Source organism: Xenopus laevis, chromosome 5L, assembly GCF_017654675.1.
Source record: "Xenopus laevis strain J_2021 chromosome 5L, Xenopus_laevis_v10.1, whole genome shotgun sequence".
In the NCBI taxonomy this organism is placed as follows: domain Eukaryota; kingdom Metazoa; phylum Chordata; class Amphibia; order Anura; family Pipidae; genus Xenopus; species Xenopus laevis.
Genome location: NC_054379.1, coordinates 54,329,502 through 54,351,886, shown reverse-complemented (window position 1 = coordinate 54,351,886; position 22,385 = coordinate 54,329,502). Strand labels below are relative to the sequence as shown.

The 22,385-nt window shown below is 37.2% G+C and overlaps 1 protein-coding gene across 2 annotated transcripts; it reads left to right on the top strand.

The window, feature by feature from the left end:
* The first annotated feature begins 13 nt into the window (after positions 1–13).
* urb2.L (URB2 ribosome biogenesis 2 homolog L homeolog) lies at positions 14–21,819 on the top strand. Of its 2 annotated transcripts, none has more exons than XM_041562774.1 (10): positions 14–159; positions 2,739–2,892; positions 3,493–3,669; positions 5,442–8,781; positions 12,889–13,049; positions 13,759–13,869; positions 14,621–14,863; positions 16,545–16,635; positions 18,729–18,877; positions 21,367–21,819. In XM_041562774.1, the coding sequence occupies exons 2-10, from the start codon at positions 2,767–2,769 to the stop codon at positions 21,562–21,564; spliced, it is 4,596 nt and encodes a 1,531-aa protein (XP_041418708.1). In that variant the 5' UTR covers positions 14–159; positions 2,739–2,766; the 3' UTR covers positions 21,565–21,819. The 2 variants fall into 2 exon arrangements, with proteins under 2 accessions (XP_041418708.1, XP_041418709.1); XM_041562775.1 differs by having other exon boundaries at positions 57–182.
* Positions 21,820–22,385: the final 566 nt, after the last annotated feature.

Below are 22,385 nucleotides of genomic sequence, written 5' to 3'. Positions count from 1 at the left end.
GGCCGCTAAACCAATAGCCGCCTTTGAGGTTGTGACGTAATATTAGTGCGCCACAAACAAAACTCTTTTGCATACGTCGATGCGCTGAATCAAAGTGACGGCACTAAGAAGCACGTGTTGTCAGTGGAATATGTGAACTGCTTTGCCAACCTTGAAAGTGTAAGTCGCATAGTTCAGAGAAGGTATATTAAAACTTTTTTTGTGCTTTTAACTTGTTTGTACTATTCTACAGTAGGTTGGGTTGATGTATTATCTTACTGTTCTTCCCTATGCCTGTAATCTTGCCTGAGCTCAGAGTACTGCTCTCATCAGTCTTATTGTATTTCATGTTATATATTACTGTTTGCTGCCTTCTTTCTTTAGTTTTGTGCCAATGCGTTATACAGCAACGATCTAGTAGTGACATAGATCTAGAATAAAAATATAATAGATTTAAAAGGCAACTAAAGCTCTGATTATACGTAGGGTTAAACACCAGCTATGTATAAACACGTGCTGTCAGTATAGATTAGCAACCCCTGTACTTCTAGTGGACTGTGGGTAGACTATTCATTCTAAAACGTGTACTGCAATATGGTCTCATTTTATACGCCCTAAACCTATTTATTTTTCTGACTCCATCACAAACCTGCCTAGCTAATACCTTTTCTGTTTTATTGATTCACGTTGAACAAGTTCTTTGCAGTGCATAATGGATGGTCATTAGACAGGCATTATCTTTAGTTTAATTAGGTAACAACAGATTTGGATAATCACATGCTCTTCATTCATTTGGATACAGACATGAATCTAATGTTGCCCACTCTTTGAGAGTACAAGGTATCAAAATGCATCTTTTAGGCAGAAATATAATTACTAATAAGATGAATAAAGCACTGCGTATCTTGACAGCGCTATATAAATAAATGATGATGATGATGAATAAGATGTCAAAAACTGTTGATTATGCTTCTTTTTAACTGAAATTGATAAAAATATTGAAACTCCAGCTACCGAATGAATAGTGTGAAAGAGATAAAGTAAAAAATGTATTAAAGGACAAGGAAAGTCTAGGGAACATACACACTGTCTAATCCACTTTACACTCCTTCATTTCTCTGCATCAGTTCACTGGGAAGAAAAACCACAATCACCCACAATCTGTGTGTGTTACCCGTTGAAGTTCAATTTGTTCACTGACTGGTACTTTAAAACCTTTTCCCACTGTCTCTTATCTTTAGCTATTAAAGGGGTTGTTCACCTTTGAGATAACTGTTAGTCTGATCTAGAGAGTGATATTCTAAGACAATTTGCAATGGTTTTCATTTTTTATTATTTAAGGTTTTTGAGTTATTTAGCTTTTTATTCAGAAGCCCTTCAATTTACATTTTAACGAATCTGGTATCTAGGGTACAAATTACTCTAGCAACCATGCATTGATTTGAATAAGAGACAGGAATATGAACAGGAGAGACCTGATCAGAAAGATGAATAATACAAATTAGCAATAATATTACATGTGTAGCCTTACAGAGCATTTGCTTTTTAGAAGGGGTCAGTGACACCAATTCAGAAGACAAATGCAAATAACTATAAAGCTATAAAAAAATAAATAATTAAACAAAATTGAAAAGCTGATTAGAATTGGCCATTCTACAACATTTTAAAAGTTACCTTAAACTTGAACCACCCCTTTAAGAAAAGTGTTGCAGGATTAGTCCTCTCATGACCCATCTCAGAGAGAGAGGATAGCAGTGAACTGTAACAAAAGGCACTCTGTCCAACCCCATGCACATAACAAACCTGTCAGTGACCTGTGGGTGCAAAAACTATATGACTATACAACCAACATTTTCAATGGAATGGTATACAGTCATATGCAAAAGTTTTGGAACCCCTTTTAATTCTTTGGAGTTTTGCTTTTCATTGGCTGAGATTTCAAAGTAGCAACTTCCTTTTCGATGTATAACATACCTTATGGAAACAGTAGTATTTCAGCAGTGACATAAAGTTTATTCGATTAACAGAAATTATGCAATATGCATCATAACAAAATTAGACAGGTGCATAAATTTGGGCACCTCAACAGATATATTACATCAATACTTAGTTAGCCCGCTTTTGCAAATGTAACAAAAATTCTGCAGGCAGTGTTTTTACCATTCTTCAATTTCCTGATTACATTCCTTACAGTTGAAACTGACAGTTTAAACCTCTGAGCTTTTTGTAGCCTTCCCCTAAACCATGATACTGAACAATCTTTGTTTTCAGATCTTTTGAGAGTTACTTTGAGGATCCCATGCTGTCACTCTTCAGAGGAGAGTTAAACAGAAGCACAACTTGCAATTGGCTACTTTAAATACCTTTTCTCATATTTGGACACACCTACCTATGAAGTTCAAGGCTTAATGAGCTAATCCAACCAAAGTGGTGTTGCCAGTAATCGGCATTCAGCAGTTACATGCATTCAAAATTACAAGGGTACCCACCCATGCACAGCCAGTTTTTCACATTTGATTTCATACAACTGAATGCTGCTTCATTAAAAAATTTTTGTTCAGAAAACACTCCAGCACCCCAGATGTTCCTGGGAAATGAAAGACATATCACTGTTATCTTTTTTTTATTGAAAGTGGAGTAAATTATTATGCATGCTGAGAGGGGTTCCCAAACTTTTTCATATGACTTTATAATACTATGTTAATATGAGGCTAACATGATTTTATTTTTTTTTTATTTTTTATTATTCTTTCATATAGTTTGTATCGAGCAGAAAAAGCTAATCAAATGGCTGCGCTTTATTCTGGGATTCACCTCAAACTGAAAAATTCAAAGGTTCCCTGGGAGGACAAATTAAAACTAGCCCATTTTGCTTGGATTTCTCAGCAGTACTTCATTCCAAACAAAGAACAGGTAAACAGAAATATATATACAGATTTTTTTTTATACATGCATCAGTTCATGTGACTGTATTTTAGCATAAAAATAAATATACTAATTGGAGTGGTTTTTGAGTTTGCGTTGAAAGGAGTTATGAGCTTGTTGCTTCATTGACCCTGTTCAGATCTAGACAGTCCATTAACCATTAATGTTCAGACTTTTTAAGATACTTCGTTTAGTACATCAAGTGGTCAAGGTTTTGGCAAGGGGAACACAGCTGATTGCCAGTCATCTAGGGCTATGGCAAACCAGGTGTTTTGAGCATGTAGCACAAATCAGAAAGCTGTGGTTTGCTTTTGCGTAATGCTTACAGTAACAACTGTACAAGCCCAGTCAAATCGTTTTTTTGATTTGGATTATAAAGTGAATTATTGATCCTATAACTGGTCTTATATTTACAATTTTGCATTGAGGATTTTTTTTCTCCTATTAAGGGGTATTTCACTTTCTAAACATTTATCACTTCCATTGTTTACTAGTAGTTACAGCAACTACTGTATGCTCTGTCCTACAAAAACGCACATTTTGAATGTATACATGTGTAGTAAGACATTTCTTATCCTTTCAACACAGGTTTTACTTGATTGGGTTTGTCACACTCTGATTGCTAACTGCACCAAAAAACTGGATCTGAAGGATGATACAGAACAGAAGCTATGGAGCTTCCTAGACAATATTCTACATAGCAAGAAGCTGCAAAATTTGTTGAAGAAGGGCAAATCTTTAAACCTTCGCTTCACTATAGCTCAGGTATTAATGCAAGGTGTTATTTTTTCCTATTCCAGTATGTGGTTGTTTTAAGTTTAAAAGCCTTAAGACTTTACAATGCAGATATCTGTTTAGTAGTGATGGTACCAGTGTACTATCTCCAGACATGACTGAGTTTAAGTCTACAGGGGACTATTTCAGGTGCCGTAGCACTGTGTTTTCAGGCTAATAAATTCACCCAAAGTATTTATGTGCCTGTTACCCTTAAAATAATGACTTTGCCATCTGGTGGAGAACATTTCTCATTAAAATGCCCCATTTTACCTGTCACATCTACTAATGTTACTGAAATGAAGTGCCATGTGTGAAGCACATAGAGTCATGAGAGGAAGACCTCTGCTCAAAAAATCTCAAGAGATATTAAAAGGGGTTATTTATTAAAATCCGAATGTTAATCTCGAAAAAAAAAATTCACTAGAAAATTTAGAGATTTATTATACCTTGATGCTGCAAAGAGCCAGAATCCAAAAATCTGCCATCTCAGAACTGTCGAGGTCTATATAAGTCAATGGGAGAGTCACCTATCTCAATTTCGACATTTTCGTGGTCTGCGCTTAGTTTAGCCCGAAAAGCTTTTCACTCAATTTTATCGAGTTTTTCTGCAATCCGATTAAATCAAGGTTTTTTTTTTTATTAATAAATAAGCTTAAATCTGGCATGGGCGTTGAGTTATGATTTTTTTTTAATAAAATATGAGATAAATTTAGAATTTAGTAAATAACCCCCTAAGTGTCACTTATTTCTAGTTTTGACAAAAAGTAAAGGGTTAAAAGAAGCAATTTTATAAGGAAGGCCCACTAGATGGCATTCTTGAGAAGTGGAAAAAAAAAAGTTTCTTTCTGCCCAGAATCTGATATACAGAGTAATTTAAGACGCCATGTGAAGTCGCTAAGTAAATCCGTGTGGATCTCTCTCTTTTAAGTATTCTCATCCTGGCCAGGGGAATAGTGTGTTAAAGTGATACTGGCTCAAAAAAATGTATTTTAAAATATTAATCTATATAAAAAGTTACCTAAAGGTCAAGTTAGTTTCTGATGATAATAGATTACTGCTGCATCGATACGGCAGCCCCCTCATAGGGAAAAAAGGGGGTAAAAAAGGTAATGTAAAAGCATCAGGCAGATACTTTTATAACAAAAGCATGAATAGCATTCAAAGATAATGATAGATATTAAAAAAGTTTATTTTCTGGTGTATCTCTTTAAAGTATAATATGTTTACGAGTCTATTAACAAGTATACAAAATGCTAAGAGAGTGAGTTATAAATACTGTACAGATACCATCAAGTATTTTTCTGTGGGGAATGAAGTAAAGCCATAAAGGGGACCCGTCATCAAAAAAAAAAATATTTCAAATCCTATTTTATCAAGTTAGTCAAGCAAAATTAATTTTAATTACACTGTATACATTATTTGAATTTTTTTCCTTCAGTCTGGGATGTCCTAATTATAGCAAGTAGACAGGAACCATTTTGTGGACACTTATTAAGGCAAGCCTTGCATCATCTCAGAATCCTGTTTGTGCACCAGAATGGGGAACCTGAGCTCAGAATTCTAATTTTTTAAATTCTAATTTTCACTTTGACCTTTGATAAATCTGACCCTTAAATTATGGTTTATGTAGGTGTTGTTGACCAAACAGATTGTAATCCATGACAAATCGATAAAGCTATAGTAAAAGTATATAGTGAAAAGGACTTAATACACATCTTACTATTCCTTTGTACTTAGGTTTTTTTTTTTATTTCTCTTAGGTTATAAATGATTTTATTGAATCCTCTTGCACTCCGAAAGAACCACAGACTGGCATTGTCACTGTCCTTAGCTGCTGTCATGCAATTCTCTCAACTCCAGCTCTTGCCTTTGTATACACTGCTAAGTGTGAGCTCATCGTGGAACTGCTAAGTAAGCTGTCTGTATTGGCTTGTCGTTGTTTGACTTTAAAAGATCCTATCACACATCAAGTGCTCGAAGTGCTTCTGGTATCTTTAAACCAATACATTATGATACAGAGGCAGCAGAACAACCCAAACAGAATATTTTGCCAAGTTGTGGCACAACTTTTCCAACCCTTATTGATATTAAGGCACACCTTAAGTAATCATTCTTGGGATAGAGATAAGGACAGTGGTTTAAGCATCCTGTGCAGTAAGGAAATCCGTTGCAAAGCAGAAGCTGTTCTGCAAATGGGCCTTTTTCAGGCTGAGCTCATTTCTTCTTACAAAGAGGAGTTACTCACTGAGAAAGACTGTTTGGAGAAGAAAAAAGTGCCCCTCAAAATTCTTTTAACACCTGTTTGCTCTCTGCTGTCAAAGTTAGAGGATTCTCATTTTTGTGAACAAGAAACATATCACTCTGTTGTATCGAGTTCAATACCTCTCCTTTATAAACTGTTTCTAAATTCCTACTGCAGAGATGGAAATCAACTGGTCTGCTTTAACATGCTGGTCAGGCTTTATGAGTGCCTTCAGACAACAGTCATTCAAGAACAAAATGATCAACATGTGCCAAACTTGAACATAGGTCTATATGCTCTTGATCAGATTTTAAGCCAGGTCATCAGTAATGATATATACAATACTGCTGTGGATCGAATAAGGCACCAAGAAGTTCAATTTAATTTCTACAGCAAATTAGCAAAAAAGCTTATATTCAGCTATCGGGCTTCTGTACCTGCTTGGTTCCGTTGTCTAAAGGATTTACTCTTGTTAAATCACCTAATTGTAGAACCTGATATGGAAGAACTTGTTTCATATGCCTGGGTTTATGCAGACATTTCAGACATGCGGATAAGAAAGGCACAGGAAATATTAATTGCTAGTTTGCTTGAGACTTATGCAAAGCTCCGCCAGTTCCCAAAACTATTTAAAGTTGTTCTACTAGCAATATGTCGCCCAGCAACTGGTGAACAGAAACATCTAGTTTTGTCTCCTGCTCTAACACAGCATTTTGTAGCTTCTCTTATTGAACTTCCACCAAATCAGATCTTGGATATATGGACAATGATTCTGGAAAGATGCTCTTCTGATGTTCTTCCACTCATTAAAAATGAACCTGATACATCACTTAAATTGATAACTCTTAGTGCTATTTTGCATTGTTTGCTATTTAACATGAAGAGTATTGACAATAATACTCCACTGCCTGTTATAGTACGCCTTCAAGATTTAATGCGGAAAATGATGGATGAACTAATACAACCCTCACTCGATCTTATTAATGATCATGTCATAGAAACATCCCCAGCACTATGGCTTCTGACACTTTGTGATTCAACTCTGCTGTTAATATACACTTGGCTAGAAGTAAATACTATGATAGTATTGAACTGCAGTAAGTATACATCCCAGCTGCTTAAAGGACCTGTTGAAACACAACTCATTTTGGAACAGTGGGACTTTTCAGCACTTTTAGGAAATAAAAGCTGTTGGGAAAAAATACTGACACTGACTATGGCATCAAATGCAGCAAGCAAGTACTATTTAGGACTACTTTCTGTGCAGAAATTAAAACACATTTTAATGCAAATCCGTTTTCCAAGTGAGACTGTTATTAGTTCACTTAAAACAATTGCATCTTTTGTTTTTAATCTCAGAGTTGACCTTGTGATACCTGAGAAGTCTGAATGCTGGGGGGGCAGTGCAATCACAGTTAACAAGGATTCTTTCCTAGTGGCCTACTGGCACCTAATTGCATCAAACCTTTTAATTCTACATCCATACATTTCAGCTGAAGAAACCAAAACTGTAGCAGATTTTCTTCTTGAAACACTGTTATTGGCAAAAAGTGAAGAAGACCCAGAAGAGCTTGAACAAGTAATTACTTTCAAAAATATATCTGTTAGCTTGCTACAGAGTGATGTCTTTGCAGAGATGCGGGCCTTGCAATGTGCTTTTATCACCAGCATCATAAAAAAATGTGCAGCTATAATGCAGGATGAGAATAACAATATAAGTGAGATATTTACTCTTCTTTCTTCAGACACTTTACATTGGCATGAGGAAGTTTTTTCTTCTAACAGAAAAGTATCAAAAGAGAGTGAAAATACTACTCCTGATAATGCTTCCCTTTGTTGTATAAACATGGAAAATGCTGCTAAAAAGATATTGTCTATGACAAGCAGTAAAAATGGTATTGGCTTAAGTGCCTCTCATACCACTCAGCTTGTGGATGTGATTAGTTTTCTAACTGAGATCAAACCTGACAGTCTCACACCATTAGATCAAAGCCGATGCTTTCTCTTGCTGCTTTCTTCAGCCAGAGCAGACAGTTCTCCCAGGACCCTTCATCATCTAACACTCTGTTATAAAATCCTGTCATGTCTACTTGATGGAAAACATTCCACTGCTGTGTTCAAACTTCTATATGCTAGTGACATTCTTGAAATTGTTTTTAATTCACTTTTAAAAGCTAATTGGAATCATTATGAAGAAGTTGGGAGAAATCAGGGTTGGTTGGAATTTGTTGAGATTCTGCATTCTTTTTTCGAATCCTTTTTAAAACTGATTGTAGAGAGAAAGCAGAGTGTTCTTATTAATCTGGAAAAATGTACAGCCTTCTTGCTGACTTCTGTACCTTCTTCAGCTGACATATGCTGGACCTCTACAGTGCGTCACTTGTTTTTAGTGGCTGTCAATACTTTGTGCAAGGTTATAACATCTTTGCTCCTCGAGCAACGTGCCAACAAACAGCGGGCTGAAGTATTTGCTTCTCTCTTGCAACACGTTGTTTTAAAAATGGGTACAGCAGTCAATCAAAGCTTAAAGATCAGTGTCACTACTCGTCTGCTGCCATCTTTCCTTGTATCATGCATGACCAGTCTTCTGGAAGCTGAATTAAGCTGTTTGTCGCTTATGGACACAAGTAACATGAAACTGGAAAACTATAAGAACAAAAAAGAGCTTCTAAACATTGAACTGTATAAAAGGTTTTCCTCCCAAATCATGAAGGAACTTTGCTACGCTGATAATCAGAATGTATTTCTGAAATCTTCTTTGCATTATTTGGCAAAATGCATTACAGCAAAGGAAATCTGTATTTCTCAGGAAAGTGCTGTCCTCACAATGTTTAGTTCTGTTAAGAAGCTACTGACTGGTAAGTCCTTTGGTTTGTTTTTATTCTAAAATGATGTATGTTTAGACTTAATGATATTTGAATGTCTCTAGTCTTCTCACTTATTGCAGCATACACTTGCAGCTGTTTTTGTTTGTGAGCCAGATAGGGTAACAATGAGTATTATTTCCACTTTGTACTGCTTTGTGCAAAGTGACCATTTCAGATGAAATTACTGCGTTTTCCCCCCCATAATATACTTTTTTCTTAGAATACCAGCATAAGTGGTCACTCTCTAAGTTGTATCTGCCACATGGCATCATTCTGGTGCACTAATTCATGCAGCTTCAGTAACAGTATTAGTGTACTATTTCGTTGTGCAAGTCAGTAGAAAACGAAAAAAAAATGTAAGCGTTTTTTTATACTTGAGTAAACAACAAATGCAATGAGTTTCAATTTGCCAAAAACAACTGGGGGTGTTTGTCAGGGGCATAGAATCTGCAGGTGAAACGTATCGGGTTTATTTTTTTTTAATAAACAGAGATGTTTTATAATTTTGAGTGCCCTATGGTTTTGGACATTATCTGTATGTATAGGTAGTTTAAAAAAGGTGTAAACTGATGTAAAATTAACATCTGAGGGGGGAAGGTGCTGGTTGTGACATCATATTACATCACCAAAGTGAGGCAAGGTGAGCAAGAAACATTTGCATATAACCATTGCATAATAAAACTCATTACAACTTGTTTTACCATCAAAAATAAAAAATAAACAGCACTTATAGAGAAACATTTAGGAGTTAGCTGAAGATTGTCCATAGAACTATTAGTAATGGTATTTGGTATTATACTTGAACAAAGCACAAAACAACATTAGAAGCCCCCACACCTAAAGGCCTGCAAAGGTGCAGCATGATAAGGAATACAGTCAGGGAGATTTAAAAAAAAAAAAAAAAAAAAAAAAGAATATAAAAAGAACCACGTGCCGCATATATCGGTAATTTCAGGAGCCAATATCAAAGCAGCAGCTGTGTTGCTTGTATGTGTTGTGTTGTATGACACCAGTGTTTTTACACTGGTTGTTATCCCCTGGATTATCGTAGAAACACAAACGCATAGGTTTGGGGTTTAAAATGAGTCTGCTTCACCAATGAGCAAACTTATATCTGTGCTGAAGTGCATGTCACAACGGTAATAATATTGCAGAACTCGCAGCAGAGCGCTGGATACTGAGGTCAATCATCATTTAACACTTAAAAGGCCCATCACAAAGACATAAGGTACTGTAATCAGTGTTTCTACGATAACACATGACTCCGTCCAAAATAGCACTATATTATATAATTTCACTTAACTTAATATGGTTCACAAAGGATTGTGGGAAGAGAAGTCCATAGAGCAGCCGTCAACATGGGGGAAAAAGACTGCATGTCCTTTGAATGGTGTCTTATAGCCCAGGGCAAAGTGCACATTACCAGATAAGTGAATGGTAGTACCAGAGAGAGGGAAAAGAGAGAAAGAAAAGACTTAAAGAAAGGGGGGAAAAGCACATTGCAGAAATATGAAGATACTATCGTTCGTGTTTGTATGATAAAGCCAGAGGATAGCAACCTGGCCCTAAGAAAAGTTAATTTCTCCAATTGTGCCCCCTCTCCAATCTTAATGCCACATTGTAGAAGTTCCATCTGAGTATGTACAATTGGAGAAATTAACATTTCTCACACCTATGCACCGGACAGAAAACCATTGATACAGGCCATACACAATCATTAAACAAGGCCCCACTTCCACATCCGGCGCCGTCAATTCATACATGGGGGTGGGTAGGGATGTAGCGAACTGCGGAAAAAATGTTCGCGAACTTGCGTCAAAAATGCGAACGGTTCGCGAACGTCGCGAACCCCATAGACTTCAATGGGAAGGCGAATTTTAAAAGCTAGAAAAGACATTTCTGGCCAGAAAAATGATTTTAAAGTTGTTTAAAGGGTGCAACGACCTGGACAGTGGCATGCCAGAGGGGGATCAAGGGCAAAAATGTATCTGAAAAATACATTGTTGACACAGCGCTGCGTTTTGTGCTGTAAAGGGCAGAAATCACACTACGTCACTCAGGTGATGTTTCTGGACACGGAATGTGAAAAAGCTCACACAGCTAGGTGGCACTTGGTTAAAGACTGGGCAAACAATGCCTGCAAGGGCAACGTATACAGTAGTGGGTACGGAATATATTATTGCTGCTGTAAAAACATCACTCAGGTGATGTTTACGGACACGGAATTATTATTGTTATTTAGACAGAATGTGAAAAAGCTCACACAGCTAGGTGGCACTTGCATACCTCCCAACTGTCCCTCTTTTGACCACTCAACCCCCTGTCCCTCTTTTGTACTGGAAAGTCCCTCTTTTCTCTGAACTGAATAGCCAGAAAAAAAAGTTTCTAACTTAATTAGCTTTTGGCAGAGAGCTCAGAACAGCTAACAGGTGCAAATAAGATACTTTGTAACAATTTTGACTCTGGTTGGTGCTGGTAGTGGTGAACTACTAGGAGGAGCAGCACACCAGTCCCACTCCCCAACACAGCTAGACTAATAGCACTGGGCTCTTATAGTAGCAAAGTAAAAAAACAAAAAAGAAAATAAAAGCAGTCCTTACAAGGACTATTGGGTTATTACAGCAGTCAGCAGATGAGATCAGAAGCAGTGCCCACAGCAGCTACATACAGAGCACTGCAGTAGAAGGTAGATTACTAGTCAGCAAAGCTAACTAACCTAAACTCACTGTCCCTCAAATCCCTGCAGAGTTCTGTCCCTACAATACAGAGCAGTATCAAGTAGATTACTAGCCAGCAAAGTTACTATCAACTGTCCCTCAAATCACTAAACAGCTCTCTCCCTACACTAGCTCTTCCAAGCACACACAGGCAGAATGAAAAAACGCTGCAGGGCTTCAGTTTATATATGGAAGGGGAGTGGTCCAGGGGGTGTGGGGGTGGTCCAGGAGGGAGAGCTTCCTGATTGGCTGCCATGTATCTGCTGCTCTGGGGTGAGAGGGCAAAAATAAGCGCCAGCTAAGGCGAACCCAAATTGGCGAACGTCGCGCGACGTTTGCGAACATTAGGCGGACGCGAACGGTCGATGTTCGCGCGAATTAGTTCGCGGGCGAACAGTCCGCGACATCCTAAGGGGTGGGCATATCCTCATAATATCCTCATATTTTGCAACAGGGGGTACTTTATTTATTATAATACACAAGTTTCAGTGAGTCATGTGACAGAACATCAGAATTCACCATTTATAACTGATGACATCATTAGGCACTGTTTCTAATTTATAATTTACAGGACATTCATGTTTCTTGTGTAAATACACAAAAGCCATGAATATTTTGTAAAATATATCCTTATAAATGGTAACTAATGATGTCATCAGTTATAAACAGTGAGTTCTGATGTCATTTCTGTCACATGACTCACTGAAACTTGTGTATTCTAATAAATAACTTACCCTCTGTTGCAAAATATGAGGATATTAGGATATTATGAGAAATTAACTTTTCTTAGGGCCAGGTTGCTATCCTCTGGCTCTATCATACAAACACAAATGATAGTATCTTCATATTTCTGCAATGTGCTTTTTTCCACTTTCTTTCGGTCTTTTCTTTCTCTCTTTTCCCTCTCTCTGGTACTAATAAATAAAGTACCCCCCTAAATATGAGGATATTAGAAGTTACCTCGGAGTTCCATGAACTGTATAAAAACACTCGGCCTTCGGGCCTTGTGTTTTTATATGGTCATGAAACTCCTCTCTAATTTATAATATCCTTATAATTTACAAGAGAGGGTACTTTATTCACTATATAATACACAAAAGCCATGAATATCTTGTAAATTATATCCTTATAAATGGGGAGTTCTGATGTCATTTCTGTCACATGACTCACTGAAACTTGTGGATTATAATAAAGTATCCCCAGTTGCAAAATATGAGGCTATTAGAAGTTACCTCGGAGTTCCATGACCTGTATAAAAACACTCAGCCTTCGGCCTCGTGCTTTTATATGGTCGTGAAACTCCTCTGTAACTTATAATATCCTTATACTTTATTTAGAGGGGGTACTTTATTCACTGTATATTCTAAATATTTATTTCTAGCTCCATGGATTAATGTTCAGATCACTGAGAGCATACATGAAGAAGTAAGTGAACTTTTTAATCAGATGGAACAAAACTGCAGCAATGAGGAATTCTATACAATGCTAAAGCTGGCCCTCCAATGGCTGGAAGTCCGAAACTTGTGGGAAAAAAATGATAAGGTATGTAGTAATTTCTCCGTTTCCTGACCAATTTAATTTGCTAAACTAAAGGACTAGCGACGTCAGATATTGAAAATATGTAGTACACATTTTTAGATGATATCTTTCTGTCTATCACTTGCAATATTTTTTGGCAAAGTGCTTTATATGTAGTTAAAAATAATGTACTGTTACCCTAAACTGATGAAAATTGCATTTTGCTACTATAGTTTTATTTATATGTAGTGATGTGCGAAAAATTAAATTACTCCATGCAGTCATTACATATTCATTTATTATCAAGATGTAGAGACATTTGTCAACCCTTTATATATAACGATTTATGACTTCTTCAGTATGAATGTGGCCCTCTATAGAAATAAAGCTGTCCACACTGACTTGAGGAAGTTGACAGGTATCTTTTGCAGTATAACCTCTAGTTCAGTATCGGCTTTATAAATAGAGCTTGTGCTGGACATGAAAAATAATCTATGGTTATTGTTATTTCTGGAGCTAGACAGGGCTAACGGCTACATTTGGCCATGTAAATAATTCGATTACCCATGCACAGATAATCTCCCTGCAAAATGGACTTCTGCTTGTCTCTGCACTGGCAATTTATCTACCTCACAAGGACCAAACACAAAGAATATAAAGTATAAAAAAGAATGTAAAATGGGCGATTTCTTTAAATTCTCTGAAGGGCAGTTGTTTCTATTTTTATTTGCAGGATCCTTTTGCAGGTATCACAGTTATCAAGTTGCTTCTAGCTTGCTACTTGAATGAAGACAACAGAAAACTGTTCTGGTTTTCAGCACCCCAAGTCATTACATCATTAGTGGTATGTAATACTTTACTGTTGGGTTAACTAGATAGTTCATCTGCATTATGAATCAAATGTAATTCCTTGTATACTTTATATTGTACCGGAATAAGGCCCACAGCATTATCTCCACCAGTTCTTCAGCTCTCCACATGGCTGTGCGTTAGTGATGTGTGAGTCGACATATTGTTGCATCTGACCAATAGCCACACCTGTCCCTAACCCAACCCTTCACTATCCACACCCAACCTGGAACGTGGTTCCACTTCTACATATGCCCGCCCCCATGTATAAAATTGACGTCGCTGGATGTGGAAGTGGGACCTTGTTTAGCTGTGGGTAAACCCGCGGGTCCCCCAGGTTTTGGGCAAGTTGTTGTTTAAGTGAATAGAATATATTCGTAGCGGTTGACAGTTTAATTTGGCCAGATATTGCTCAGATGTGTATTTTTGTTCAAAATCCACTTGTCACCACTATTGACTGACATTCAAATAATATTCAGGCCAGTTTAAAAATGCCAGCATTGTATGCCCTTGTGCCCTGTTCTTGCACAGTGTGACCAGATGTGCCCAACAGATGATTCTAATACATGTATTAATATCGGGCAACACCTTAAAATGCCTTCTTTTGAAAGCTTGTCATGTTGAAAGTGTAATCCTTCTTTTTTTTCTCTTTGGTGCCATAGTAGTATCATTATGCGCAACTTAGTTTGTCAGACTTAAGATCTACCACTGTATACTTCTACATCACGTTTCCTGTCTCTTTGCAGACTCTAAGCAAAGAAGCTTGCAGAAACCGCTTAATGCTCCACACTATTGTTGTACCTGCACTGGAGGTGATTGCTCTATTATTAAGGCAGGGAGAAGTGTTCCTAACAAATCCTCACCATATCACACTCTCCTTCGACATTCTTTTAGCAGTGCCTCTTGATCATTTGAAGGCAGAGGATTACTACAGCATATTTTTGGGAGTTCATGAAGTTTTGTTCTCTATACTGCAGTGTCATTCTAAGGTATCTTTTCTGACTTTTCCTTCGAAAACAAATGTTTACTTATAAAATCTCAGTTGGCTAGGTTATTATGACAAACTGTGGAATGGTTTATAGATCGATCTACCAAGTTATTCTTCTTTTGTACCTGGGAATGTCCTTGTTTTTCTTAAATCCAGCCAAACACAGTAGAAGGAAAAAGTTATTCACTGGAGGAGGTGCCAGTTTGTTCAGCACTCCCAGGCAGATGTCAGGACAGCTGAAATATTCCCCAGCTCAGGGTAATATTGTAGTGAGTGCTACACCCCCATCTTCTTTCCTGTCCCCAGGACCTTTGCTGCAACCCTGAGCTGTGTGCATTCACACTACAGCAAAGAAGATGGCTGTGTGGAGCTCACTAGAAAAGTATCCCATGTTAGTGCTTTTTGCAGCACTGGCACGTGGTCTGAGGAAAGCAATTATAATCACTGGGAGAGGGGGTCATATAAGATGAATTTGCATTAATGTTTATTTTGTCTTCAGGGTACTCTAACTTTTTGTTACACCAAAAGTTTTTAAAATGTGGTGTCTGATGGTGAGGAAAAACATTTTTGTATTTCATCCCCAAAAGTTACTTTTTACAGGGATATCCTACAGCTACCATTAACATGTAATGAGCTACATTTAATGGGTCTACAGTATTGATTTCCAAACTGTGCAGTGTTGTCACTAAGGGGAGCCCAGAGAATAGAATGTTGAGGATGTAGAATGTTTTATATATACAACTGTACATTTGCATACCTCCCAACTGTCCTGTTTTGAGCAGGACAGTCCAGCTTTTGACAGCTCTACCCGCAGTCCTGGCTTGTTACTGAAATGTACCGACTTTCTCTTTGATCTCCTGCACTGAACAGCCAGAAAAAGATACAAAGTTTCTAACTTAATTGGCTTTTGGCAGAGAGCCCAGAACAGCTACTAGTGTGCACTAAGATACTTTTGTAACAATTTTGAGATAAGTAAATAAGTAATTGTAACAATTAAGATACAAATGTCTCTTGGGAGAACTTAGACTCACAGCTTAAAGAGCAATTTATCTTCATTAGCAAAACTGTAATAACTGGGAAAAAAAAACATAAATCTATTCAAAATTTCATAACCTGCCAAATTTTATAAAATGAACATGGTAATTAGGGGTGTGGCGGTATGGTCAAATAATTTTGCTGTGGTGCTTGCGGCAACCTTTTTTGTCCCTCTTTCTAGTTCCAAAATTTTGGGAGGTATGCAGTTGCATTGCTTTTACACACAAAGTTGTCTAAACCTTGTGTGTATGAAGTCCAAACAATTGTGGTGCGCACAGAAGAATTTTTTGAGAAACTTGTGAGAACTTGTACTGAAGCATTTGTTTTAAGGAGGTTTAATTTGTTGATTTTCTGACACTTTATTGATTTTTTTTTTGCATAAATTAATTATATTTAGTTTTTTATAAATCTGAGACATATATACCAATTTCTCTGAGTATATAGACAAAGAATTATCTGGGCTATTGCAAAAACACAACTTCAATATAACATTTTCGCCACTTTAACTTTACAAACCAGCATTTTTCTTTAAAGCTATCTCTTTTTTTGCCTATTGTGCGTTCCATACATTACCTCCCTACTTTTCCATGACCTTCTGTTTTTCCTACACATTCTGGTATTCAGTAGACACTTTTTTTCCCCCCCAGGCTATGTTAAAATCGGTACCATCATTCCTGAACAGCTTTCACAAATTAGTTGCATCTGTAATGCATGAAGGAAGGCAGAAAGGAGACAAAGGTAACTGCACAGGACTGTAAATAAAAATAAAATAATTTTGTTTTATTGGTTAAACGAAATGCAGCTCATAGTTTCTAACATCTCTAAACCAGTGAATTGAGTACCACCCCCACAAAGAAACTAATTACAGTGGACCTTATGAAAATACAGTATTCGTGGGTCCCAATGCTTTTTGAATCTTATTTGGGAGAAAACCACTATTGGAGAATACTTTGCTATCAATGAATCATTGGTTATATAAGAGGCCTGTTTGCATATTGTCTTTTGACAATATGCCTTTTGTCTGCGACTTTTTGTACATAGTTCAGTTTCTGATATTTCAGTGATTTTGTGATAGAAAGCAAATGAAGTTTGTTTTGGTTTTTCAGTTGATTTAAAGGCCTATCTGTAAAATCATCTGATGGGATAACTTTTAAACAAAGATCTGGTCTCTTAAAGAGACACTGACACCAGAAATAACCTGTTTTTGTATTTGTCATATTATTGTTTTTGAATGCTATTTATAATGTTGCCATAAAAGTATTTGTGTGATGCTTTTACGTTACCTTTCTTACCCCCGTGTTCCTCTAGGAGGGGACTGCCATATTTGTGCATCAATAGTCCGTTCGCATTAGAAACTCTAACTGACAGGCTGAGGAGAGACAGTCGGGTTGGCAAAACCACGTCCACCATTAGAAATCAAGGGGCCCCGTACAAAAAAATTTTTGGGGCACCCCACGCCACAGTTAAAAGACCACACAGACATCAGTGCTAAAACCGGTAAACCCCCCCCCCCACACACAAGTTATAAAAAGCCATTGATGGTCATGGCCCCACTATAAGTTAAAAAGAAAACTGTGTCACCAGGGCCTCTGATAAAAGTTTTTTTTGCCAGGGCCCCCCTTGCAAGTTAAAAAATGTTGGTGCCCCAGGGAATATTTAAAAAAAAAAAAACATTGGTGGCAGGGGCCTATAGAGTATTAAAATAATACATTTTTGTCTAGGGGTTTAAAAAAAAAAAAAAACACCATGGCTTCAGGACTTCAGCTTTGTGGTTCTTCTCGGCTTCAGGACTTTAACTTTGGCTCTTTTGTGGCTTTGGGTCTTTTTTTTTTTTGATGTTTCAGGACTTCAACTTCGGCTTGCTTCGGGTCTTTTTACGGCTTCGGGGCTTCAAGTTCGGTTCTTTTTGTGACTTCGGGTCTTTTCGTGCCTTCAGGACTTCAACTTTGGCTCATTTCGTGCTTTCAGGTCTTTTCTGCTGCTTTCGGATCTAATCGGCGGTGGCTTTTGGTGACTTCTTCACGACTTATGGGGGGCCCGGCAAATCCAGGAAGTGTTGCACCGCCGTGGCCCCCCCCTTCCAGCTTCAAAAACCGCTAGGCCCGGTACAACTGTACCTGCTGTGCCCCCTGATGAAGGCCCTGGGCAAAACAGTCAGGTTTAGGAACTTCAAGTAGCAATTACTTATAAAATCAGAACTATCAGCGAAAAACAATCAACATGACCCATAGGCAACTTTTAGAGGCATATTTATCAAAGGTCGAAGTTAAAAAAACTTTGAATTCAAAAAGACCAACCGAATGGAGGTCGAAGTTTTTTGGGCCTACATCGAATCATACGATCGTACTTCGATTTGAAGTTTTTTTAACTTCGACTTCGATCTCCCAAACTCCCCCAATTTCCTCCATACAGGTTCTAGGAGGTCCCCCATAGGCTAAAACAGCACTTTGGCAGCTTTAAGGTGGCGAATGGTCGAAGTTTTAAAGAGACAGTACTTAAAAAAAAATAAGATCTTCGAATTTCAAAGTTTTTCCAAATTCGAATCAAAGTTGGACTATTCCCTAGTCGAAGTGCCCAAAAATTACTTCTAAATTCGAAGTTTTTTACTTCGAAAATTCACCTTATTCACTTCGATAAATCTGCCCCTTAATGTAGATTAATGTTTTGTAATATTTTTTTTTTTGCATTTTTAAAAGCCCCACAAAATAACTGACCTTGTTATTAATGCTTTATATTGATTTGTTTAAACAGAATAGCAGAAATATTTTGTTTGGCAGCATGTGTATCTTTTGTCTTGTAATCCTTGTTTTTGTTTTTTTTTTCTTTTTAAGTTTCTCAAATTTCGTCACCTGAATTTGAAGTTGTGCTGAAGTGTGCACGATTAGTGGAACGTATGTATACCCACATTGCAGCAAAGACCGAGGAATTTACTGTATTTTCGGCTTTCATTGTTTCCCAATACATAAATGAACTTCAGAAGGTATAGATTTCTTTAAAGTTATAGGTCCACCTAAAGAACTTCAAGCATTTTATTCCTGTTTATTTGTAATGTCTATAAACCTTAGAGAAGTACTAGATTCAGAGTCTCAATCCATTTTGCAAAATTCTATTTTCGTTCAATCAATGATGTTAAACTGACTACCTCCAAACTCTCAATGCATCATAACATAATCATACCATAATATTTAAGTGCAGGACACTCAGAGGCGACATGTTTTTTGTTTATAAAAAATGGAATCTTTTAAATCTTCATTGTAAATATGTACATTAGGGTTTGGGTTCAGTATTGTCAAAATAGTTGTGGTGGAATCTGTACTTAGCAGAATCGAATTTATTGCATACCTAATAGAATCTTAATGAACCTAAAGGAGACCGAATCACCCAACTGCAAACTGAACATGACAGTACACGCAGTGAAAATTTAAATTCTGTGCATATATGATCTTTTTACAAAGTAGCACTAGTGCTAGTTTATTTTAATACTTTATCATACTTGCTACTATCCTATATTTTTAGTTTGGAGGCAGATTCTGATCTTGCACTTATGACATGATGATCCTGCTGTACCTTCTCTTTGGAATCTGACGGTCTTGATTACATAAGTTTTAAGAGGCTCTAAAGCCAAAATAAATCATCGTGCTTTGCCTTCTTAATGCCATATTAAACCATTTTGCAATATATGCACTTTTTAAAAATGTTGTACTATTTTCTAGTATAAAGTGTAGATATTATATCTTTCACAGGAAGGGGTGTGCTGATGAGCCATCGGAATTTAGCAGCAGTTACAGTATAGGTACAATCATGCTGGGAAAAATCGCAATTTGCACTTTTTGTACCAGTTTATAAATAAGGATCAAAATCCCTCATGTAAACAAAACAGGCAAACTGTCTTATAACTGCTTTTTTATTTCATATAGTATGGGTATGGATTCCATTATCTGGCATGCTCATGACCTGGCTGATAGCAAGTAATGTAAAGCACCATGCCTTCAGGCTACTAAAATAGTTAAAGGGCACCTGTTGGGTAAAATGTTATCCCCAACCAAAGGTGCAGGCTAATAGAGCCCGCATTCCGGTTGGCAGTAGTTTTTTTTTTTGGCCCCCGCCAGCGCTACGCTACCCACATCGAGAGGGAGCTCCCGGCGTGAGCAGCCATGTCCGGTCACTCGCATGCGCATAACGGGCATGTGACATAATGAGCTTTTCATTATGCGCATGCATGTGACCGGACATAGCTGCTCCCATCGCGGACTCCCTCCTGGTGTGGGTAGCGTAGCGTTGGCGGAGGCATTTTTTTTTAAAAAAAGACTACTGCTATCCCCATATGGAATGCGGGCTCTGTTATCCCGCACCTTTGGTTTGGGATAACATTTGTATCCAAAAATCGTAGTAGACAGCATCAGTCTTGAAGATTATTTAAAAAAACCTTTATTGTTACTTCATGGCTTTATCATCTGAACAAATGCAACAACGTTTCGTGCTGTCTACTACGATTTTTGAAATATTGATTTTGGTGGAGGTGGACACCATTTGACATGCACCTGGTCGCTCTACAAAAGAATTAAATTGGTGAGTGCAGGCTGACTTTTTGTCTATAACATTGTAATCCAACAGGTGCCTTTTAAACATTGAAAAGAAAACCATTAATATCAAAGTATACAGGGCACTTACTATCAAGTACAGTACAAGGCACTGACTAAATATTAGAGAATGTTTTGTTTAAGTAAGACACTATTGTCTTATTTCAGAGCTTTCTCCGTGATCTGTCTACAGGAAATAGATCCTATAGCCATACCAAAAAAAAAACCTTTTTGGCCTCTGCTATGCAACTCAATTGTTACATGAGAAACCAAAGATATTTGGATCGCTGACTTTGGGGAACCATTTGGTTAGTGTTATTCCTCTAAAATATATTGCTAGAGGCAAAAAGTACTACCTCTGTTAGGGTGGTGGCACACGGGGAGATTAGTCGCCAAGCGACAAATCTTCGCTACTGCGGGCGACTAACATCCCCGAAATGCCTCAAGAGGAAACTTCGGCCATCTTTGGGAAAACTCAAGTGACACGTATGCCATCCTGCCAGCGATTCACATTCTTGCCGGCGGGAAGGCATTTTGGAAGTTTTTTGCTTGGCGACTAATCTTCCCGTGTGCCACCACCCTGAGCTAAAGCTGCTACCACAATTTGCTTTGTTAGGCAATAAGTTGCAGATGACAGCAATAAGGGATACTCAACAGATGGCTCATCTGAGTGGGTTTTTTAAGGTTCAACACTGTGGTGCATATAATGGCCAACTCAATGTAATAAGGAAATATAGTCTCTATAGTTCTCTATCCAATCATATGTTAATGTTGTTTTAACAAAATAAAATCCTGTGTTCAGAATGAGGCAGTATGTATTTTGTACGTGCCTAAAAGAGTTATATGCAGTTCGACTTGGTTCATTAATTTATTTCTGTTTCTGCATTAGGTGACCCTGAATTCTGTGGTAAAAAAACACTTAACTGAAGGAATTTTCCATATTCTGGACCTGTGTATTGAACGAGATATCAAATTCTTAAATGCATCTTTACCTATGGGAGTAAAAGAAGTGTTCAAAGAGTTGTACAATGAGTTTACTCACTACTATAAAACAAAGAACCAAGCAGATGAAAAATATAAAGCCTGAAAAGGGGAATTTATATTAATGTATAACACCTGAATAAATAATTGTGAATATGACTTGTACTTTTATATTTGTACTTCACTTTTATATTTGTATTCGTATCCTTACATGTTAATACCCAGCGTGTTATTGGTTTCTGTTCAGCCAGCTGAGAAGTTTAAAATGATCGCACCGCATACCTTCTCCCTGAAAGAATTTGTTTGCAAAATTAAATAACCAATATAAACAAATGGACGATATTAAACATATTTGAAACTGTTTAAAGTTTATATCTTCTGTGTACCCATAGAGAAAAAGTCAATGAGGTATTTTGATTCTAAACTTCATTTGTGGATTCAGTAAATAAACCATTTTTAGTCTACCCTCTACCCTTAGAGGACAACAAAACTTACATGGAATGTTGAGATATATAGAGAGATAGATAGATATAGTACATGATTACACAGAAAAGCTTATTTAATAGTACACAAACCCAGTGGACTTCTCAAACAGTAATTATGGCACCCGCTCCTATAGGTCCTTCTCAAGCCCTCATTGCAGCAATGAAACACTTCTGGAAATTGCTTTCATCATCTTTGGCTGAAGCAAATCTATGTGAATTTTAGTGCAGCACAATGATTTCTGAGAAAATCTAGACTTTTACTGATGAACAAAAACTTGAAGCTGACAAGGTGAACTTAACTATCTTTAACTTTATCTAAAGACACCAATCCTAACCTAGGGACACTATAATAATACACATGAACTATTATAAAGTGGTGTAGTGATTTCTGTGTCAACTACAAACCACAACTCAGAATGGGCACCAGGACTCAAAGCTCTAA